A 25846-nucleotide genomic window follows, 5' to 3' on the forward strand; every position below is an offset into this window, starting at 1 on the left:
ATATTGTGCCGATGTATGCTTTTGCCCTGGGGGTGACTTTCACCCCCTCTTGGGGGTGAAAAAATATATGTCCAAAATAAGTCCGGAAATGGGTAAACTGACTAATTTTAAGTAACTTTTGTTCTATAGAGCTTTTTCGCCAAGTCAACACTTTTCGAGTTATTTGCGAGTGAATATGTTCATTTTTCAACAAAATATTCATATTTTTAGACGGTTTTTCGCAAATAACTCATATATTAAGTATTTTGTCGAAAAAAACGTTCTTAGGAAAAATATAGCTTATAAAAAAGTATAAAAAATAGTGTACGCTTTATGTCTCTGAATCTCGTAGAACCAGAGTTATAGCCAATGAAAAATAGATTCATATTCACCAAATTTCAAATAGAATATTTCGACGTGAAATATCCAAAAAATTAAGCACTTTTTGGGAAAAACCCATTTTGACTTTTTTAAAGTGTTTAAAAAAAGATTTATTTTTGTTTTTACAAAAAGTTTCTAGCATTAAATTTAAGCAAGTTACTCTCAAAATAACCTTTTATTTTTGCAAAAAAAAATCGGGAAGACCACCCCGTAATTAGCAACTTAAATGAAATTAATCATTACCGCTCCACAAATTATTTTACTTATGTTGTCTTTATATGATCTGTAAGTTTTATCGATTCAAAGTGCTTATTTTTGAAAAAATTTGGTTTCAAAATAAAATTTTTAAAAAATTAAATTTTGAAAAATATGCTTTTTTTCAAAATAACTTAAAAATTGTTAGACATACCAAAAATCTCGAAAAACAAAAAAGGCAGATTTGCTTTTCTGAATATCATGTATTTTTTTGTTTTTCTGTTAGACAAAAATTGATTAAGATTTGGTGTTTCTAAATTTGCATACATTCGTGATCAATGACTCGTTCAACCCCTTTTAACTACAGCCCTTTCAATAATAAGGCCTTTGAAACAATGAAACTTACAGATTATATAGACAATATATACTCAAGTCAAGAAACTTGTGAAGTCGTAACGATTAAGTTCATTTAAGATATTAATTAGGGGGTGATTTTCTAGATTTTTTTACAAAAACCAAAAGGGACTAACTTTATTTTGAGCGTAACTTGTTTAATTTTGATGCTGGAAATTTTTTTTATAAAACAAAAATGAAGCTTTTTTTAAACACTTTAAATAAGTTGTAATGAGTTTTTCCCGAAATGTGCTACGTTTTTGGTTATTTCACATTAAAGTATTCCATTTGGAATTTGACGAATATGAACCTATTTTTCATTAGCTATAACTCTGCTTCTACTAGGTGTAGAGACGTGATATATAAACCATTTTTTTTAAATTTTCACAGGCTATATTTTTGCTAAAAATGCTTTTTCGACAAATACTTACTATTTGAGTTATTTGCGAAAAACCGTCTAAAAGCGTGGTTATTTTGTTGAAAAAATGAACATATTCACTGCCAAATATCTCGAAAATTATTGACTTAGTGAAAAAACTCTATAGAACAAAAGTTACTTAAAATTAGCCAGTTTATCCATTTCTTGACTTTCTTTGGACGAATATTTTTTCATCCACAAAAGGGGGTGGAAACCACCCCCAGGGCAAAAGCACATATCGGCACAATATCACTTTTTTTCTTTAACTTGTTAGCTATGTGTATGCCAAATTTCATGTCAATCCAAGCGGTTCTTTAAAATTTAGAGATTTTGCAATATTTTACCGTTAAAGAACGAACTAAATTTGTTTGTTAAATACGTTCTTGTTTTATTTAATTGTTATATGTTTGTGATTAAATTGCTTTAAAATAAATATTGTTTGACTTTGTGTGTTCGTTTTTTTATACTCGCCCGAAATAATAAGAAATATCAGGTGATTCTATATAAGTTTGGGTGTGTGTATTTTTCATACGTGTTTAGGCACGGTATAGTACGAGTAAGCCTTTTATTTGTACTAAATTGGCATGAGTAGAATACATCTGTTTGACACTCTTTAAGGTACTCAAAGAATCTGATATAATTCGAAAATATATATCGTTGCCCTCACATTGGTTCAGTGTGCTGTAGATTGCTTGCAGTTCGTATGTTCCAGTATATATGCTACAATCCTTTAGTAAGCGGATGACAGAGGTACTGTCTTCAAAAATATCTGTAGCATATCTGTATACTATTGCAGCTTTTGGATGCATCAGTAAAAATTAATTTAAATCAGGATATCTGGAGATGGTAGACTGGAATTGTTGTTTTATTTCAGAAGAATTGAGTGAATGTTGAGTTAGATAAAAGTTGAAGATAAAGTTAGATGAAAGTTGAAGATAGTTGAGTAAGATAAAATCTACTTTTGGTATTTGAACTTTCCAGGCAGGAGATTGGACATCTATTTGTAGACGTGGCTTTGACCGAGATGAGGCTGAAGTGTAAATCCAAACAATCTTTACACTATATGTTTAGTTGAGTTTGAAGACGCAACTCTACTTGAAATTCCTTTGATGGATATGATGTTGTACCATCCATTTTTTGGACAAAGAACCCAATACCGCCTACTTAGTTACCTTCGCTTCCAATGTGGTAAAAAAGGTGACTTGATTTTAGGGTGTCGAGACTTTCTCATTCTTTTATGATTTCACTTACTCCTGTTATCATTATACAATACAGTGTGTCACGGATGTGTAAAACCCCATAAAACGAAATAAAATTTAAGTTTTTCAAAATCTGGTTAATTTTGTAGCCAATTTATGTAAATCCCTATAAATGTTTGCACTAAGTTCGAAATCGTAACAATCATCTAGTGTTGCTAAGCTGAAATGTAGCTTGATGAGTATTTTCCTGAAAGATGGATTGGACGGTATGGACCGATATTTGTTCCGCCCGATCAACAGATTTAACTATTTTGGATTTCTTTTTATGGGGCTTCTTAAAACAAAAAGTTTACGAAAGAAATCTAAATCATAGATAATATTGAAGATCTGAAACAAGCAATCAATAATGCCGTTAGAGAAATCACCCCAGACATGCTAATTAAAGCTTATGAAGAATTTAAAAATAGGTTGGAGAGATGTTTTAAAGTTGGTGGAGGCTACTTCGAATAGTTGTTTTTTTATTTACTGCTAGTTTTTATTAATGTTTTGTTATTGATATTAAAATTTACTGTTTTTTTTTATTATTTGGTTTAAGAACAAGCAAAATATTCATCAAGAATGACAGTTCACAAGATAAATTCTTTGTTGAACGCTTTAACATTGTCGAAAAAATGACAATTCGCAAATTATTTATCGGAGTTGACAGTTACTAAGCTACATTGTAGCTTAGGAACACTAGATTATGGTTTCTATTTCGCACTTAGTGCAAAAATTTATAGGGATTTACATAAACTGGCTACAAAATTAAGCAGGTTTTGAAAAACTTAAATTTTATTTCGTTTTATGGAGTTTTAGATCAAGCAAAACTTTTTATGAAGAGTGACCTTTTTCGCTAAAATTGGAAATAAAGAAGTTTTTCCTCTTGGGCACCGCATCCGTGGACACACTGTATATTCCCTTATATTCATTATATATGTCCCAGTTAATATTTGATGTTTTGCTTTTTATTTCTATAAATCTTTCTTTTGATAAGAAGCTTCGGACGTTATAATATACCACTACTTGCAGAGATATAGGCTTTATGATTCTTCTGATGTTCTTTCTACTTTTTTATTCAGCGAATGTTTACCTCCCACATAATCCTTGAGGTTGATCTCTTTCGAGGGATTGTGGGATTTGTCAAATACATATTTGTGTTCGCAAATTTGTTTTCAGCCAGCTACACTGGGTCAGACGCTGCTTGCTGTCCACTGTGAATGAGTCACTGCATATGTCCTAGTTTTGTGTCCATCACTCCTCCCCAGTATCCCCCATATCTAGGAGACATTCCCCTATCCGCTACCTGGGGAGGTGCCTGATGGAGGACTAGTAGCCCATAGGGGCCCTTATTATCAAAATATATTTGATCAAAAAACAAACATTACCTGTGTTTTATTATGTAAAAATTTCACGTGTGACAAATTAATTTTTTTTATACAAAATCATATTTTTAATATTATTTCTTGATATCAGTTAATGTTTTAATATTTTAGACAGGGGTATTTTGTAAGATGTATTCATTGCGAACTTTAGAAATGGACCAATTTCCTAATATAAAAAATTTAAACATTCCCAGTCTACTTCAGTTTAACACGGGATTAAGAAATCTTGAAATTCATGTAAGTATTTCATATTTTTTCAATAGATTAATAAAAAATATACAATAATTATAATTCTTGATACTTACAGGTTGAAGCCCCTACAGATGATAATTTAGAAAAACAAATGTCTGGAGAGTTACCTTTAAAGTTAAGAAATATAACGTTTACAGGGAAAGGTCTTAAAAAATTAGGAGGAGATGTCTTGAATGTAAGTATAGGCATGGTCTCCAATTATGTTTCTCATGTTCTCTCATGTTCTCATTTTCTCTTATCGAAATTTTGTTTGCGATATATTTAGTTTTGTTTTTATTCATTTAATATCTCTTCTGAACAAATAGAAGAAGAAAAACAAATTGGTAAAACTCTCCTGTCCTATATAAAGGGAAAAATAGATGAAATCAGCAAAGCTCTAATGAGAACAAAAATAAAGACTATTTAACACAGACAAAAAAATTGCAACCATATAATTATACGAAAAATTTAAAATTGCATTGGAAATCTGTGGGTACATATATCTACAAAAAGTTAAGTAAAACACGGGTGTTAAAACCAAAGGTAAGCTGTTGGTTATATATTTTATCTTTGGTGAAAAAAACGGCTTTGCAATTTTATAAAGACGGCTCTCTCATTGCCCTATTAAAGACAAGCGCATCTGAATATAACAGGATCTTGAATAGAACAAAAATGGCATCTTTAGAGGCTATCCTAGGTCTCTCCCCACTGGAATTATATATTTTAGTAGTAGCCTTTATGCCATTCTGAGACTCAAAGCGAGCAATACTTGGAGGCAGAATTATATATTGAATAGACACACAAATACTACTGGGACTGTACTTGAGGAATCCATCTTTATGATGAGTACAGATTTGATAACACCAGAACTAATATTCATTGAGAAGATTAACACGATTATACCATTTGGTGAATACGAGTGAAGTTCAGTGAACTTCAGATACTAGATCGATTTGAGGCATGCTGGTTATGGTTTCTAAATTCTTCTCGGAGGTAAACTACACTATGTCCAAATGGTGTTATTTTGAACAAGTTCCTTTAATCTACTTATTTTATTAGTTGAATTATACAAATTGGTAATATATTATCATTAAAATATGATCATATTGTCTTTTAACCATTTATGGGATATGTCAGCTTTTGTTAACATCCTAAGTGCTCTAAACTTTGTTACAAACACAGGATAAATACAGTTGCTCGAAATGACATAGCGTAGGTAGTTTACCTCCGAGGTCCAGAAATTGGTGATCCTCTTAAAATATCAAGATGGCTGCTCTCTTTGTTTTGGATTTATTAGTTAAAAATAGGTATAACTTTAAACGATTATTTGTTTTTAGGGAATTAGAAGTCCAGTGTTTCACTTTGGAGTGCATAACACAAGTATAATGAAACTCGCAGCCAATATTTTTGATGACCTTTATAGAGTAAAGAACTTAACAGTTGATGTAAGGGAAAACCAAGTACTTCAAAATCTACTAAACCCATCACGAGGACACATGCCTAATCTTTATGGAAAAACGTTTTTAATCGATTTGGACATCACTGGAAATAAATGGACATGTGATTGTGATTTAGGGTAACGATTTATGCATATTGATAGACAAACGTCATAAAAAAGTTTCCTACAGTTGCCAAAGTTTAAGCTGACTTTGTTGGTTACTTTCATGACTATTGTTGAACTAGATTGAAGGTTTGAGACCAATTGATTTTCAAACAGTTCCTCAAAGAGGAGGGTATCCGTATCCTGGTAATTTCCAAGCTTCTTAGGTAGTATATTTCAATATAGGGTGGCATTATAAACAAATCCGTATTTATATACTGTATGTTTGCGATTTGTAACAAAGTAAATAAACGGTAGGCACTGCTTTCTCCGCACTTTTGAGGTGGAAAGCAGTGCTTGGCGCCGAATAATAATGAAAAAGTTTTTGGAGAAAGGAAAAGGTTATGAGAGTGATAGCTCGACAACGGACGAAGGTACAAAGAGAAAAATGAGAGAGGGGGACAACGAAAATGAGGAAAGAGAAGAGCACGCGAAGAGCAGAAAGCTTTCAACGAATTCACCACAAAAAAAGTACGAATCAAAACTAGATACCATAATCGAAATGATGAGTAAATTGTCAAACGATGTCACAGAGATAAAGAAAGACCAAAAGAGCAGTAAAGAAGCAATAGAACAGCTCATTGAAGATAACCGAAAGTTGAAGAACGAGAACAAACACCTTAAACAAGAAAACAAGGAAATCAAAGAGGTATTGAAAGAAATAAAGGAAAATATGGAATTTATGGAAAAACAACGGAGGAAGAACAACGTAGTAATGAATGGATTAACAATAGACACCTATGAACAAGGAGCAATAAAAGAGGCGATGCTGAATTTGTTCAAAGGACATATGGAAATTGAGGTCAAAATAAAAAATGCATACAAGTTGGGAACAAAAACCTGTCTGATTGAACTAGAAGACCAGGAAGACAAAATCAAAGTCATGAAGAATAAGTCCAAGCTAAAAAATTACAAGGAAGAAAAAATATATATCAACAATGACACCACAATGAGAGAAAGAGAAATACAAAAAACTATCCGGATGATCGCACGAGAAGAGAGAGATAAAGGTAATGAGGTAAAAATTGGTACAAATAAACTCTGGGTAAATAATGAAGAATGTAAATGGAATAATAAAGAAGATAAGATAGAAAAATCAAAAAACTAATAAAAAGCGCCAATGGACAAACGATAATAGAACAGGCAATGAACAAGGAGACGAGTAGAAATAAAGCAATATGCAACGATCAGGATAGAAACTTAAACTGTAAGAATGATGAGAAATGCTTACAAATACACAGAACAGCTGCAAACAACAAGATCAAAAGTATAGAAACAACTGCAACTGAAAAGACCAAATTACCCGAAGGATGGACAATAGGAACTTGGAACGTAAGAGGTCTCAACGGTAAGGAGACAGAACTTGCAGAAGAATTTGATAAGGCTCGAATAGACATACTAGGTATAACAGAGACAAAAATAAAGGGCAAGAGCACACAGTTTCTGGAAAATGGCCATTTTTTAATCCTCAGCGGAGTATCGCAATTAGAAAGAGCAAGTGAAGGGGTTGGTTGTTTAATTAATAAAAACTTGACTAGCAGCATTAAGGATTGGGAATGTATCACCGAAAGGATCCTGAAAATAAGGATGACAACCGATGAGAAGAAGCTGCTTAACATATTTGTCATATACGGACCAAATGATACCGAAAGAGCGAAGACCAAGGACATTTTTTGGGAAAAGGCGACAGAGATTATAGACAGCGCAGAAGGGAACACAATAGTAATGGGAGATCTTAATGGTAGAGTAGGCATAAAAGACAACGACTCCTCGGATGTACTAGGGCAATATGGAGAACTAACAAGAAATAATAATGGAGAACGTATTATAGACTTTTGCAGAGAGAATGATCTTTTAATAATGAATTCGTTTTTTCAGCATAAAAATGTGCATAAATTCACCAGAGAAGTTAAAAGCAGAGGAGAAAGATCTATTATTGATTATGTATTGGTGAACAGATCTCTAAGACAATATATTAAAGATGTCAGAGTGCGAAGGGGAGCAGAAATATATAGCGACCATTACTTGGTAGTGTCCCGAACAAGTATAGGAAACGAACAAAAACTAACTCAAAGGAAACTGAAAAAAAGAGACAAAACCCCAAAAAATCTCACAAACGCAGCTATTAAGTCATATAAGCTAACAGATAAGAAAATAGCACAGAAATACAAAAACTATGCAAACAATAGTCTTCAAAAGCATTTAAACCAGAACTATGACTTAGAAGAAACTTGGCAAAAACTTAAAGAAGCACTCCTAGATGGAGGCAAGCAAGTCTGCGGAATGACTATAATTAATAAAAACAAGAAGTGCACAAATTGGTGGAGTAATGAAATAAAAGAAGAGGTCAAATTAAAAAAGTTAGCGTGGAAGAAATACCTAGGGAAGCAGAGCCCAGAAAGCTATCAAAAATATAAACAGCAGAGGGAAAAAGTAAAAGACATGGTTATGGAAGCGAAAAAGAAGCGCTGGGAGGACTTTGGCAATAAAATGGAGAAAGACTACCACACTAATCAAAAATTATTTTACAAAACCCTGAGAAGTCTAAGAGCAGAGAAGGTACAACAAACACCAAAACAAATTAAAAATGAAAATGGCCACATTCTCTGCGAGAACGAAAGAATCATAAACAGATGGAGAGAATATTTTGAAAACCTCTTGACCCAAGAAGACTCCAATAATAAATCAGATAACACCGAAGAAAATGCACTTGAAAACCAAAATCAAACCGAAATAACAACAGATGAAATAAAAGAAATAATATGTAAGCTTAAAAGAGGAAAGGCAGCTGGCTATGATAAGATATCCGCGGAAATGCTAAAAAATATGGGAGAAAATGGAAATGAAATGCTCAGAAAAGTTTGCAATAAAGCATGGAATGAGAGTAAGGTCCCAAAAGACTGGGAAGTGGGGATTATTTTACCCATTTTCAAAAAAGGAGACAGACGAGACTGCAGTAATTATAGAGGTATAACCCTCCTGAGTATTCCTTCCAAAGTCTACGAACGAGTACTAGAGAAAAAATTATTACAAGAAGTGGACCACAAACTGGAACAGTCACAAAGCGGATTCAGGAAGGGAAGAAGCATTCATGACCATATTTTCACACTCAAGCAGCTAATACAAAATACGCGAAATACAAGCACAGAACTACACCAAGCTTTTATAGATCTAGAAAAAGCATTTGACAGAACACCAAGGATAGAAATCGACAAAAGCCTAATGAACAGGGAAGTAGACACTAAACTCAGAAAAGCTATTATGAGCCTATACAAAAACACAAGAAATAGAGTAAGAACAGATAATATGGAATCGGACGAGTTTATAGTTAATGATGGCTTAAGACAAGGAGGTGTACTAGGCCCCATCTTGTTCAATATTGTTCTAGATGATGTAATGAAGGAAACCAGAGAAGAAACATCGAAAATATATGTTGGACATAGAAATCTCGAAATGATACAGATAGCAGAATGTGCATTTGCAGATGATCTCGTTGTGTTTGGAAGAGATGAGGCCGCACTACAGAGAAACCTCCAAATATGGAGGGATAAACTTGAAAAACGTAATCTGAGGATTAACGAAAGTAAAACTAAGGTCATGATATGTGGGAAAACAGATAAACGTACAAAAATTAAAATCAATAACGACACCCTAGAACAAGTTGAAACTTTCAAATACCTGGGAGTTCAAATAGAGAGTAGGGGTGCACACGATACTGAGATAAACAACAGAATAGCAAGCGCAGCCCGCATATACCATGCAATTAAGAGCACATTTCTATCGAAAAAAGAAGTATCCCAAAAAGCCAAGATAACAATCTACAACACAGTTTTCGTACCTATCCTAACATTTGGATGTGAAAGCTGGACGCTCACCACCAGACTAAAGAAGAAACTGCAAAGCATGGAAATGAAGTATTTAAGAAGAGTACTAGGTGTGACCAGGATGGACAGGATACGGAATGAGGAAATAAGAGAACGCCTTAAAGTCCAACCAATATAGAAGAAAATCGAAGCAGCCCAGTTAAGATGGTACGGCCACATGGTTAGGATGGATAAAGGAAGGCCAGTAAAACAAGTTTGGGAAGCGAGAAGAAACCTGAAAAGACCGAGGGGCAGGCCCATGAAGACCTGGGACGATGAAATCGCTGCCATCCTAGACAAAAGAGGAGTCACTAAAGAACAAGCGAAGAAAATGGCAAGAAATAAGAAGGATTGGAGGAAGTTTGTGTACGAAGCATAAAAACAGACTTTATTTTAGACTTTATGCCCAACACCTTAGGGTAGAAGGGTTATCGATTATATATATATATATATATATATATATATATATATATATATATATATATATATATATATATATATATATATTGTTATATTTCTATTTGATATGAAAATTAAAATTTGATAATTATAAACAAAATTCAATTTAATATAAAATATTTTCAATTTTCTCAACCACGGGCATATAAATTTAAAACAACCTGTATACAACAAATTGTTATATGTAATTTTAAGAAGTGATTAGAATAAGCGTACGAAACTCGGAACAATGTGCTTAGAATAAACAAAGTGAATGACGCGTACCATTATCGGTTCTTCTCGGAAGGTCGATCATTAGCCTATGCTAAATAAAACTCAGTGAAATAGATGATAGTTCATTATCGTTTTTCGCGGAAGGTTTCGATCATTAGCCTATGCTAAATAAGACTCATTTGAAAGAGAGAATAGGTCATTAAAATTTGTAAATAGTTAGAAAGTATTTTAGAATGGGAATTAAATATTTTCTTTTGAAATCCATTAAGCATATTTAGAAAGATTAAAAATTGGTTTTGAGGAATATTACGAATGAGAGTTGGTGGTGGAAGATTGATTTGTGAATCTGGAAGGGATATTTAGAAAGTAGGGGAATGGATGACAAAGTGAGAGCAGAATGTTTTGAGCTGTCGAGAAGTGAAGTCGAGTAGTAGACGGTAGTGTTCGAGGAGTGAGAAAGCCGGTGTAGTTCCGTGAGTGTGGAGTATCTATCGTGGAACGAGAAGTAGGCCAGGTCGAGAGTAAAAGAACCTCCTTGAGCCCAGAGTGTCCCGGTAGCTGATAGCAGTTTCGAAAAAGGTAGAACACAGCATCACGACAAAAGCAGGAACGAGAGCTATTCGAGCTAGTTTTTCAAAGGAGAACATCACTGGAAGCCAGGACGAGGTTTGATCGCAGCCAAGGATAGCAGGAAAGGGTTTTGTGTGAGGACATTTTCAGTTCACCAGGAAAAGGTCAGTCTCATTTGTTTGGACATGAATGTATGGGTTTTTCGTATTAAATTCCACATAAAAAATTGAATAACATAATCAATAATATCAGAAAAGCTTCATCAAACTTAAATAGAGTTGTTCCTAATAACTCCTAATAGTTAAATGTTAATAAAAACTTTCAATTGAAAACCAAAAGGAAATAAGATTCCCATTTGTAAATGTTATGTTTAAGAATAATAAGAAATAGCAAATATTAAGCATTGGTTGCCTTTTAAATAAAATAAAAAATATTTTGATTATAATTGTAACCCATATGTGTATTTTTTTTACTCTTTTCTTTTCTATCCCGATTAGGAACCATTAAGAAATATTTAGAAGCCACGGAAGTAAGTAATTAATTTATAATTCGCCCTGAGATTGAAAACATATTGATATGTGATCTGGTTAATTAATTGGATTAGTATTAATACATTGATTAAATTAAGTAACATATAAGAATATTATCTCATATCAATAATCAAGATCACATCAACTGTCGTCCAACGTGGAAAGCATTGTAAAGTATTTCTAGTGGCAAATTTGAAGGATAGAAAGAGTAAAGCCGGTATTTGAAAATTTATATGCCTGTGGTAAAAAGTGAGATACTTACATTTGATAACATAAAATTTTAGATCTCTTTAGGTACAAATTTTACATAACTGATTTAATATTTTATTTTTACGATATTTACATTTGATATATTTATTGACAATTTATAATATTTGGGTGAGAAAAAGTCGTCTTGGTAACATACTAGTAAAATTTCATATTTGGCGGGGACAGTACTTCTTGAAAACAAATGTCTGTGACAAGAAGCCAAAGCAAGGACAACAAAAAACAAAAAGAACATTCAGACCAAGAAGATATTTTAGACAAGACAATCATGGCATCAGAACAGCAAGAATTATCAGGAATAGATAAACTATTACAACTGATGCAACTCCAGTCACAAAAAATGGATGAAGCAAAAAGGACAATGGATAAAAATCAGGAGGAAACAAAACTAACAATGGATGAAGCAAAAAGGACAATGGATAAAAATCAGGAAGAAACATCAAAGAAAATGGACAAAGTGGATCAAAAAATGGAGGAAACACAACAAAAAATGGAACAGAAAATGGATAAAGTGGAGAAAAAAATGGATGACAATCAACAGGAAACAAAACAAGCGATAGAAGAGAACAATAAGAAAATAGAGGAACGCATAGAAAAGTATGAAATGAAAATTAAAGATCACATGCAAAAACAAGAAATGAGAATGAAGGACCACATGAAAGAACAAGAAATGAAAATTCAAAATAAAATGAAGGAGTTAACGAATTGCCAGAAAAAAGAAATGGAAAGTTTGGAAAACAAGTTGCAAAACGCTATTCAAGCAGACATAGAAGAAGTGGAAAGAAAGATTGCGGAAATCAATACGCAACAAAATGTCGGAGAAAGAAGAGAAATGGTTATACATAGCACAGATGACGTGAAGATAAGGTTTGGCGGGGATGTAAGAAGATTAAACCCAGTGCCGTTCATTAATAGCCTGAAAAAGAAAATACAACACATCGGAAATTTCGATACAGCAAAAGAAACTATCAGAAACCATCTCAAATATGAAGCAAGCCTATGGTTCGATAGTAAAGAAGAAGAATTCGGCAATTGGCAACAATTTGAACAAAAATTTTTGAATTATTTCTGGGGAAAGGTCCAACAATTGGAAATTAACAAGGAATTGCAAAATGGGAAATACAATGATAGGATGGGTGTATCAGAAAGGACATATGCTTTGCAAATTTACAATAATGCAAAACATTTACAATATAATTACTCATCGGAACAATTAGTCGAACTGATTGCAAGACATTTCGAGGAAACGCTGGAAGACCATATCACATTGCAAAATTACAAAGACATAGATAGTTTATGCCAATTCCTACAAATAAGAGAATCACGTCTAAGAGAAAGAAAATCAAGAAGGTCGCGAGAAGATTACAGGCCCCGAGAAACACAAGATTACAGAGATAGAAATCAAAATAGGAGGGACTATACAAGACGAGATTTTAATCCCAGAAGGGAAAACGAAAATAGAGACAACGGAAGAGGAAATTATGAACAAAGAAATAGGCAATGGAATGAGGACAGAAATCGAGAATACCAGAATAGAAACATCACACGCTCAAATCAAGAAAACAGAAATAATGGTAGACAAAATGAACAGGGATATCGAGAAAACCGAAACAGATCCGACAGACCAAGAGAAAATAGAAGAGAAGTGAATAATACCCAGACAGATGAATATGACGGAGAGAGACATTATGACGAAAATATAAACAACGATGAGCAACCGGCGTCTTTTCACGACGGCGCTCACTAAAAACCAAAAATCAAACAGGAATCTTTTGTCACCCCAAGGAGTTTATTAAATTGGCAGGAAACAACGAAAAGAAAAATGGAGTTAATTTAAAATTTGTGGATGGATTTATCAACGAGAAACCAATTAAAATTATGATAGACACTGGATCTGAAATAACATTGGTCAACAGAAAACTAATAGAAGAAGTTAACTTAACAAATTTAATTTATAAAATACCTAGGGTAAATTTAGTGGGCGCAAACAAACGGACATTGGCAACTATAAATGAAGGCATACGAGTAATGGTACGACTGGGCAAGAATATATATGCACTACAATGTGTAATAATGCCAAACATGTCACATGACATGATAGTAGGAGTGGACGAATTGGCAGAAAAACATGTAGTGATAGATTTTAAAAATAATACGATGAAACTAACAGAAGAAAAAGAAAAAGAACAGGACAAGGAACATGAGAAACAAAATACGGACGAATCAGGTAAAGAACAAACAGTGGAAATGAATTTGGCAGCGAAGCAAGGACAAAGAAGAAAAAGGAGAAAAGGTCAGAAAAAGATAAAAGAAAATGAAACCTGTGGCTCCTCAAAAGAAGAGTTGAGCCCAGAAGAAGAAAATTTGAGAGTATCAGAAACAAAGGAAACCTGGGATTCCTCAAAAGAAGAGACGGGCTCAGGAGAAGAAGAAATAAAGCTAAAAAATGAAAGTGAAAAGAATATGATTGAAACAGTGGTATTTGAAGAGGAGGTATATGCAAACGAGGATGCAGAATGCACGGTAAACATGTGTGAAGAATCTGAGAAAAAAGACAGAAAATTGATATGTGGAGAAGGGAAAGAAAAAGAATTGCGGTTGATGTTAAGAAACTACGAAAATTTGATCAATGAGGAAAACAGAGTGGCTAAAAAGTACGAACATTCATTTGAGGTGAAAAACTTGGGAAATTTTCGATCAAAGACTTACCCGATTCCATACAAGTATCGACAAGAGGTGAAAGAAGAAATAAATAAAATGTTGGAAGATCAAATCATCGAAAGATGTGATTCACCGTATGTTAACCCGATTGTGATAGTAAAGAAAAGCAGTGGAGAATTGAGATTATGTTTAGATGCCAGGAATATCAACCAGCACACTGTATCACAATATGAATCACCTCTAAACATCGAGGCCATTTTTGGAAGAATCACCGGGTCACACATATTTTCGAAAATTGACTTAAAACACAGTTTTTGGTTGATACCGTTAGCTGAAAAGTGTAGAAACTCCGCTTTTTCTATTGATGGTATTGTCTACCGGTTTAAGGTAGTGCCGTTTGGATTGCAGAGTGCTTGTGCTGCACTCGTCCGAGCTCTACATACCATTTTGAATCGCCACGAAGATTTCATAGTTCATTATATCGATGATTTATTAATTTTTTCACAAGATACTCAGAGTCATCTGAAACACATAGAAATAATTCTGGAAGAATTGGACACAGCGGGATTGAAATTAAACATTGAAAAATGTCAATTTTTTCAAAAAGAAGTCATTTATTTGGGTTTTCAATTGGACACCAAAACAGTAAGATTATCCGAAGACAGAGTCAAGCTCATAGATGAATACCCAAGACCAACGAATTTGAAAACATTGAGAGGTTTTCTTGGCACGATTAATTATTTTAAAAAACTGATTCCCGATTTGAACCAAAAGGAAATCCCTCTGATAAAGTTGCTTAAAAAAGGAATAAAATGGAATTGGAAAGAAGAACAGGAGGAAGCTTTCGAAACATTAAAACGAGAATTCGCAAAAGGAACGAAAATATACCACCCCATTTACAATTTACCTTTTATACTCCGAACTGATGCGTCCATACAAAAATTTGCAGGAGTTCTGTCTCAAATACAAAACGACCAAGAAGTGCCGATATGTTTTATATCGCGAGTGACTAAAACACATGAGAGAAAATATAGTGTTACAGAATTGGAGTTTGCCAGTGTACTATATTGCGTGAACAAATTGAGGTTTTACTTATTGGGAGCAAAATTCACAATCGAAACAGACCATGCAGCTTTAGTACATATCATGAAGAATAGATTAGTAAATAATAGAATACATAGAGGTATTCTATTATTACAGGAGTATGATTTTGAGTTCCGATATATAAAAGGAAAAGACAACATAATAGCCGACGCTCTAACACGGGATGAGGACACGGGAAAAAAGGAAACAATTACTCTACAGGTGGGACTAAATAGATTAATACAAGAAGAAGGGATATATTCGTTAAATGAGATAAGGACAAACCAAGAAGACCTAGAGGAAAGAGAGAAAAGAAGAGCGGAAGTAGAAAATGACATATATTTTAAGAGAATAGACGGAAAGGAACTATATTTAGTGACACAGACATTGGCCGAAAAGACAATAAAGAAATTACATGAGGACAATGGGCATATCGGTAGCAGAAAAGTTTGGCTTGTTTTTAGGGAAAATTACATCAGCCGACAGGATTACCGCATTGCAAAGGAAATTACCCAGAAGTGCGATGTATGTCAAAAATATAAGAGTCGGAATTTCAAAAACGAAAATGTTGCCAAAAATATTGAAGCCCGAAACAAACTAGACATTGTAGCAATAGATATGTTAAGCGATCTAATTATGACCACTAAAAGGAACAAACATATTCTGGTAATGGTGGATGTGTTTTCAAAATACGTAAAATTATATAGTTGCCGCACCACAAAGGGGGAGGAAATATTAAGAAAAATCGACAATTTTATAGCCATAGTAGGAACACCAAAAAAGATCCTACTGGACAATGCAACGTATTTCCGAAATGATCGTTTCAAGGGACAACTTCGAGAACGAGGAATAGAGACAAATCTTGTCAGCATCAGGCATCCACAGAGTAATCCTTCGGAACGATTCATACAGGAAGTGACGAAATTTCTTCGCATTGCAACAGATGGTCAACATCGCCACTGGGACAGGAAAATGGCGGAAATAGAAAGGTATCTAAATACAATTCCGAGCACAGTAACAAAAGAGACCCCAGAATACATCATGAAGGGTGTATTGCCGATAAGGCCATGGGAAGACCAAGAGCCAAAAGAATATCAACAGGTGATTGAAACCGTACAGAGAAGATTACGGCGAAGCAACGAAAAATATATCCAAAGACAGGAACAAAATAGAAAAAGAAGACCAGTGACTTTCCAAAAGGGTGAAAAAGTACTCGTGAGGGCATTACGAGTATCAAATCTTCCTGGGGGCATTTGCGCAAAGTTGATGCCTGTTTTCGAAGGCCCGTACATCGTGAATAATGAAAATGGGATAAATAGTTATGAGTTGGGGCACAGGAACTCGGAAAAGATCCGAGGAATTTATAATATTCACGATGTATACAAATATCACGAATAAAAGACAGAATTACATGAAGTAGATAGTAAGTTAGGATATAAGACGTAGATTAAAGTAAGGAAATATACAGGGAGTTGGTTTTGCCTCGAGAAAATTTATTTAAAAATGCAGATAAATTTTATCGAATACAAGGCGGGGATTTGTTATATTTCTATTTGATATGAAAATTAAAATTTGATAATTATAAACAAAATTCAATTTAATATAAAATATTTTCAATTTTCTCAACCACGGGCATATAAATTTAAAACAACCTGTATACAACAAATTGTTATATGTAATTTTAAGAAGTGATTAGAATAAGCGTACGAAACTCGGAACAATGTGCTTAGAATAAACAAAGTGAATGACGCGTACCATTATCGGTTCTTCTCGGAAGGTCGATCATTAGCCTATGCTAAATAAAACTCAGTGAAATAGATGATAGTTCATTATCGTTTTTCGCGGAAGGTTTCGATCATTAGCCTATGCTAAATAAGACTCATTTGAAAGAGAGAATAGGTCATTAAAATTTGTAAATAGTTAGAAAGTATTTTAGAATGGGAATTAAATATTTTCTTTTGAAATCCATTAAGCATATTTAGAAAGATTAAAAATTGGTTTTGAGGAATATTACGAATGAGAGTTGGTGGTGGAAGATTGATTTGTGAATCTGGAAGGGATATTTAGAAAGTAGGGGAATGGATGACAAAGTGAGAGCAGAATGTTTTGAGCTGTCGAGAAGTGAAGTCGAGTAGTAGACGGTAGTGTTCGAGGAGTGAGAAAGCCGGTGTAGTTCCGTGAGTGTGGAGTATCTATCGTGGAACGAGAAGTAGGCCAGGTCGAGAGTAAAAGAACCTCCTTGAGCCCAGAGTGTCCCGGTAGCTGATAGCAGTTTCGAAAAAGGTAGAACACAGCATCACGACAAAAGCAGGAACGAGAGCTATTCGAGCTAGTTTTTCAAAGGAGAACATCACTGGAAGCCAGGACGAGGTTTGATCGCAGCCAAGGATAGCAGGAAAGGGTTTTGTGTGAGGACATTTTCAGTTCACCAGGAAAAGGTCAGTCTCATTTGTTTGGACATGAATGTATGGGTTTTTCGTATTAAATTCCACATAAAAAATTGAATAACATAATCAATAATATCAGAAAAGCTTCATCAAACTTAAATAGAGTTGTTCCTAATAACTCCTAATAGTTAAATGTTAATAAAAACTTTCAATTGAAAACCAAAAGGAAATAAGATTCCCATTTGTAAATGTTATGTTTAAGAATAATAAGAAATAGCAAATATTAAGCATTGGTTGCCTTTTAAATAAAATAAAAAATATTTTGATTATAATTGTAACCCATATGTGTATTTTTTTTACTCTTTTCTTTTCTATCCCGATTAGGAACCATTAAGAAATATTTAGAAGCCACGGAAGTAAGTAATTAATTTATAATTCGCCCTGAGATTGAAAACATATTGATATGTGATCTGGTTAATTAATTGGATTAGTATTAATACATTGATTAAATTAAGTAACATATAAGAATATTATCTCATATCAATAATCAAGATCACATCAATATATATATATATATATATATATATATATATATATATATATATATATATATATATATATTTATTTTTAGCATCTCATGACGTCCCCCCATGTTAAACTGTAGTCTCTCGTGGCGTCCAGGTCTTCGTGGACTCCGATATACGGTTGCCACGAGGATTTTCTCTAAAATTTATCGCAGGTGAAAGGTACCACTTCCTACAATGCTTGAACAAAATATTGGCCGGATGTCCTCAGACACGTTATCTGTATAATAATATACACATTACTTGAGGCAGTTGCCGTCAGGCGCGCCACGTTCGCTTGCTGTATATCTAAAATCACTTTAACGGTTTTGATGACGTCCAAATATATATTTATTCATTTTAAGGTTGTCGCGGAATCCGTATATTTCAGTTAATGTCCTCATGGCTTCTACTACGCTGTTGCCACCTCAAATGTTGGTATTTAGACTTCGGATATTTTTATAAATAATTATTGTAGTATGTTAAAACAATTATTGTTGTGACAGATTAATGATATTCTCTTTGTATAATTAACAGTGTATTTTTTTACTGCAAGAATAAAAACAATTAACAAGTATGTTCATTAAAATTGATGAATTTATCATAACCAGTTGCCGAAACTGGTAGTCTAATTGCTCAATTGTAACATATTATAGAAGTGTTAGAATTTAATTCTTAATTCTTTATTAGGAGATCCAGATTTAGAAATTAGAACAACAAATACATTTAAAGAATATAAATATCTCGAATCTATATTATCTAAAGAAGGCAAAAGAGACATCGAAAACAGAACACAGCAGGGCAAAATAGCGGTAAACATTCTAAGCTCTCTACTATGGTCTAAAGAGATAAGACAAAAAACGACAATCTATCGTACCTTGGTAGAGCCTATTATGACTTATGGAGCAGAAGTTTGGCAGATCACAAAAAAAGATAGAAAGAGAATAGAAGTAGGTAGTAGAAATAGATTATCTAAGGAGAGCGTGTGGTATATAAAAGATCGCATCAGGAAGGAGGACAAAAACTGTATATTCCAGTGTAGATAGAATTGAAACGAGACAACTAGTGTGGTATGGTCACGTCAAACGAATGAATGAAGATAGGTGGCCAAAGAAAGCTTTAAATTACATACCACAACAAAGAAGAAGAAGGGGAAGGCCTTCAGTTACCTGGGAAGAAGATGTACAGTACATCATGAGAGATAAAACCATCAAAGAAGACGAATGGATGGACAGAAAAAGATAGCGGTCGAAATGCGAGAAGTAGCAGAGGCTATAGGAACCTCGCTTATAGATGCATAGATATAATTATTTATTACAATATTTTTAATAATATAATTTTTCTATTCTCATACTATAATATATCAATTATAATGTCACCACCTGTATAATAGATATAATCAGATAGATCATTAGATAGAACTAAAAACGCAGGACGAACTTCTCCAAGAAGTAATTACATAAAATAATGCCCTCTATTCGTAACGGAACATCACAAGAAATATGGGAGACTTTTAAACATTGTGTAACAACACCTAATCCTGTGAAACGGAAACACTGGATAACAGATGGAACCTTTCAAATCATTGAGAATAGAAGAAATCTTTGTCAAAGTGGTATGCATAGTGAAAGGAAAAAAGCTAGTTTGAGAAACGTCAATAAAAAAGTAAAGCGAAGATGCAAGGCAGATAAAAAACTGTACTATCAAAGTATATGCAAAGAAATTGAGAGACATGATCAGAATAATCAGCCGAGAGATCTATTTAGAAAAATACGCTACTTAACAAGATACTTCAAAGCCAGAACTTGGGCCATTGAAGACAACACTGGAACTCTGAGAACAATCAGAGAAGATATAGCAGAGACATGGAGATCGTATTGCAGGTACCTATATAAAGATGATTAACCCCAAGAACCTGTTAACCAAATCTTTGATGAAGTAGAAGGAGAACCTGATATACTTGAAAATAAAGTAAGACTAGTGATCATTAAGCTTAAATATAATAAAGCACCAGGTCCAGATATGATAACAGCAGAAATACTCAAAGCCACAGAAGAAACTGGCGTAAAATTACTTCATCTACTCTGTAACCAAATATGGCATTCTAAACAATGGCCTGAAGACTGGACAAAATCTACAATAACAACAATTCATAAAAAAGGCAGCTTCCATAAATGCGACAATTATAGAACTATTTCTCATATATCACATGCCAGTAAAATAATACTAAATATAATCAATGAGAGACTAAAAACATTCCTTCAAAGAGAAATTCCACAAGAGCAAACTGGATTTACCAAAGGTAGAGGTACTCGAGAACACCTGTTGAATATAAGACAGATAATCGAAAAATATAGGGAATTTAATATTCCACTGTACATATGCTTTATAGATTATCGTAAGGCGTTCGACAGGGTCAAGTGGAGACACTTATGGCAAATACTAAAAGAAGTAGGCGTACCCCAACACCTTATTTCGCTTATAACTGAACTATACGAACACACTATTGGATCAGTTAAAGTGCTTGACACACTTTCAAAGGAATTTCATCCAGAACAGGGTGTCAGACAGGGATGTATACTATCTCCACGATTATTCAACATATATGAAGAGCATATTATGAGAAGAGCACTTGAAGGATGGGAAAAAGTCATCTCAATAAATAATCATAAAATAGACAACCTACGTTTCGCAGATGACACAGCCCTTCTTGCAAATAGTCAATCAGAGTTGATTGATCTTACACGACTGGTTGAAAACAAAAATCAAATATTTGGTCTGCAATTAAACATATCAAAGACATGCGTCTTTGAAGTAAGGGTCAAAATAAAGATGAAATTAGCCAAAGACAAAAACCGGAAAGTAAACAAAAGAATCGAATTCACAAAAAGATTGAAATTAAACCGAACAGCAGTGTCCCAACATGAGGAAACAGTGGAAGAAATATGGAAGAACTTCAAGGATATTATGCAAAAACTGCAAACGAAATTATAGGGATGAAAAAAAAAGAGAAAAGAAATGGATAACCGGAGACACATTGTACTCCAGGGAAATAAGGCAAAAATATACGTTCGGAACACTTGACCGGCCAGGTTGCAAATGGATTTTTTGGATACTATATACCTATTACATTATAAATATAAAAATGTCCGTTACAGTTCGGACGATAATTTTAGTTATTAGCAAATAAGGGTCAAAAATGTCAGTTTTTGAATTTTGGTACGATTATTTGTTGCTTCGGAAGTTGCAAAATAAAACTTAAATTTCAAAAATAAAAAATTTGCTATGTGAAAACCGCATGAAAAAAGAATACTTATGTTTTCAAAGTTTTTAAAAAAATAATAAAAAGTCATTTTTATCATTCCGAAAATATTTTAGTAAAGTAGAGTCATTTTTGGCTTATAAACAATTTGAATAGCTTTGTTAGTATTGACTGCAAACTAAATTAATCGATTTAGGGATGGGAAAAACCTACCGGTTATAACCTAAAACCGGTTTTTTAATTCGAAATAATCGGTTTTACCGTTTTTTTTTGTCCCGGTTATAACCGGTTTTTTCTTTTTAAAGTAATAACCGGTGAAAAACCGAATAAGTTACCTGTGGAAAAAAAATTTATTTAGAGAAAAATGAAGAAATTTCTATCTATCTTCGATCTCAATCATATGTATTATAAATAATATGCGAAGTAATAAGTAATTAACCCAAACAACCATAATTCAACTTTTATTTACTAATAGAGAACTGGACGAAATTGTCACATCAGCTTTTATGAAACAATTTTGGGAATAGTTATTTAGTTTTAGATGATAATATAGTTACGTAAAAAAGTAAGTGATCTGCTTGAAATCGATATTCCAACCATCATCTAAAAATTGTTTATACTTGAGTACTTGAGACTTGAGAGTCTTGTATGAAATGTGAATACCGAAATACGATTAGGAATCTCCAATATGTAATTTTTAAATATTAGGAAATACATAAAAGGTAGGTATTACAAACGTATTAAAAAATATAACCTACTGAAATTTTTTGATGGCAATAGAGAAGTAAATAATGAATTGGTTTATCGAATTTATTTTTAAGTAAAATATAAGTCATTTGGATATTTTTCTAAACTTGATAGATCTAAGGGACATTCGGTAGATCGGGTAGGATCATCATTTTTGAGAATATCCCAATTATTGACAACGCACTATACGCCGAAGCCGTCTACAACGAGCGACGAATCAGAGATTGGGGTACTTTCGCCCATTTTTAGGGTAATTTGAGAGCGCCTAGGAAAATTTTTATAGGTTGAATTGGTTGGGAAATTTTTCGGGAGGAAAATTGAGCAAACTAAAGTGCAATATTTAACCGGTTTTTGGAACAACCGGTTATTTGACCGGTTATAACCGCCAGGTTAAACCGTAAGTAAAAAAAAACGGTATAACCGAAACCCGGTTTTTTGTTCAACAACCGCCATGCACCATCCCTAGACTTTAGAATTTAAAAAGCTGGTACTTTTACATTATTATTGTATTATCGGTTTATAACCTTCTCCGTCTTCCGATACCCGTTCGCCGTTCGCCATTCCTCTCTGTCCGCACATTGATCTACTTACAGACCTCTTTCATCCATGGCTTTGTTTATTCCTACCTGCCAACTTTTTCTCGGTCTACCTCTTCTTCTTCTACCTTGCGGTTTCTAGTTTTGCACTTGTTTTGTGATTCTATCTTCATGCATTCTTTGTACGTGACCCAACCATCGTAGTTTATTTCGTTGATTTCGTCATTTATTGTATGTGTGACCTTCATTATTTCTCGTATCCGTTCATTGGTGACATGTTCTCTTCTTGATCTTCCTGCAGCTCTTCACCAAAAATCCATTTCAGTGACATCTAACATTTGTTTTGATTTTTCCTTGATATGCCATACTTCGCAGCTGTATGTTATAATGCTTTTCACTACGGCGTTATAGATTTTTTCTTGTTTTGGTTGTTTATCTGCTTGTCCCAGAGTACTGAGTTTAGGAGCCTAATTGCTTTCCTGCCCTGAGTATTTCGTTCTTTAATGGCTCCGTCCAGTGTTCCATCATTCGTGATTTTCATACCCAGGTATTTGTATTCGTTACATTTACTGATTGTTTCTCCTTCTTCTATAGTCGAGAAAATGAAGCATTTTGGCTCGCAATTTTTTCGTCCAGCATGGATTTACTTGAAATTTTCACAGAGGGTAGGGAATAGTCCAAGGATCATTTTCTATATCATGCCGCTGTACGCTAAAAGCTTGGGGTGGTTGCCACCCCATCTCGGGGACGGGAATTTTTTATTATATTTTAACCACGTAAATAGATGTAAAAATGAATTCTAAGAAAAAAATGTTTTTTACATTTTCTTCGTAAAACTAGTATTTTTCGAGATATTCGCGCTTGAAAGTAACAGTTTTTCGACGAAAAAATCGACTATTTTAGATGGTTTTTTGAGAATACCTCGAAAAATATGGATTTAATCAAAAAAACTGTAGATATCAAAAATGCATCTTTTAGTAACACAAATTAAATTAAACTTAAATAATCTTTTTAAGTATAATGATAGACCTTTCAAAAAATAATAATATGAAGCTCCTAGCATGAAAATTAAGCGACTTATGATCAAAAAATGTCGGTACCTGCTATTCTCTATGAAAAAATCAGTGAAAACAACCCCCTAACTACCCTACTGATTAAAAATTGGTCTTTACCTTTCTGTAATCCCCTTTATATTCGTATTATCAATACACCCAAGAAGTTTGACCTATTTAAAAGGCCTAATTTTAGAAAAATTGGACTTTAAAGAAAAATTGATTTTTTGCAATTTCCTATGTCACCTTTTACTTCAAAATATCTCCGAAAATACCGGAGATACGAAAAAATTATGGACTATTAAATTGTAGCTTATTATTTAATAAGTAAAATTCTCTTGTGCATGGGTTTTCATTACAGTGAACAGATAGCGAGATACTATGGCTATTTGAAACCTCTATTTACGAGCAGACACCCCCTTATTCGAGTCTTTTAAACTCACCCCAATTAAAAACTAAGGGATCTTACAGAATTTAGTTTTCACGGTCTTAGAACTCTTCAAAAATCCTACAGAATTATTTTTGAAAAAACTTTTTATCGTCAAAAATGAAGGAGCCATGTTTAGAAAACGATTTTTTTTAAATATCGAATAGGCTGCTTATGGATAATTTTCAATGTATGTATAATACCACAGAACCGGTTGATATACTGGAAGATGACTAAAAAACTATTTGTATTTGTACATATTTGTAAATTCGTATTTTTTTGTAAATAAATGTTTTTGTAATTCTTTAATTCTACTTTTTTTCTGTATAGATCTATTAAACTATCTACTTGTAAAAATTGTGATGTTATTAAGGGTGGTTTTTAAGGCTTGAAATATGATATTTTATCCTAAAGTATAAAACAATCATTATTTAACCAATCAAAACCAAATTTTACCCATATTAAAATTTACAATGTTTTTATATATTTTTGTCAATAAGGGGTAGGTTACACCCCTAAAATAATCAACGCCCTTAAGCATGATCTAGAATATGAAGTACAGGGTGATATGATCCTAATCCCAAATTTTTATGTAAATCGATGCAAGCCGAAATGATTCTTTTAGGATAAGTAATTTTTTTATATATAGCTTCAACAAGGGTGGTTTTAAGGGTTGAAATATTATGATAGTATATCTTAAAGCATAAAACAATCATTATGTACCTAATAAAAACCAAATGTTGACAATATTAAAGTTAAAAATGTTGTTTTATAATTTTTTACAGTTAGGGGTAATTTTCACTTTTCACATTTCTATGTTTATATTTGTATTCTCCATTGCCTCCCATAACTTTACCGAAGGTACACTGTCGTATGCCTTTTTCAGATCAATATAATATACGAAATGAATCTCTTGGTTAATCGCTGTTTTCTTTTCCATGACTTGTGCGATTGCAAAAAGGTGATCAATTGTAGATCTTCCGGCTCTAAATCCTGCTTGTTCTTCTGCTTCCATTTTCTTGTATTCGCCTCTATTCGGTTTTTTAAGATCCTTCCGTATATTTTGCTGATTGTTTGTGTACAGGAAATACCCATGTAGTTATCACATTGTTTTCGATGTGTACTTTTACATAAATGTTAAAAAAACATTCACCTTGGTTAATTACGGTCAAAGTTAGCCACTTTTTTTTATTAAGAAAGCTAACTAGCGCTAGTTTGAAGTTCAAGGTATGTATATAGTTTATATGTAAAAGTTTGAGTAAACTTGAACAGAGTGGTTAATATATCTTTAAAAATAACGCCCTAACGAAATCGACTCGTGGTCGGTGGAGGGGAATTATTAAAATCCGTGCACTCAAAAAATGAAATTTATTTTTCAAAGATATGTTGCTCTTTATATCTCCAGAGAT

At 33.3% G+C, this 25846-nt stretch overlaps 1 protein-coding gene across 2 annotated transcripts in view; it reads left to right on the forward strand.

Annotated features, from left to right (window-relative positions):
• LOC114339516 (chaoptin) overlaps nt 1–25846 on the forward strand; it is a 102498-nt gene that overhangs the window by 60994 nt on the left and 15658 nt on the right. For both annotated transcript variants that reach the window (XM_050642562.1, XM_050642563.1), the window contains exons 13-15: nt 4098–4223; nt 4294–4413; nt 5555–5793. In XM_050642562.1, coding sequence (XP_050498519.1) covers nt 4098–4223; nt 4294–4413; nt 5555–5793 — 485 coding nt within the window. The remainder of the gene's footprint in view (nt 1–4097; nt 4224–4293; nt 4414–5554; nt 5794–25846) is intronic.

The sequence above is a fragment of the Diabrotica virgifera genome, chromosome 2 (assembly GCF_917563875.1).
Source record: "Diabrotica virgifera virgifera chromosome 2, PGI_DIABVI_V3a".
Classification (NCBI taxonomy): domain Eukaryota; kingdom Metazoa; phylum Arthropoda; class Insecta; order Coleoptera; family Chrysomelidae; genus Diabrotica; species Diabrotica virgifera.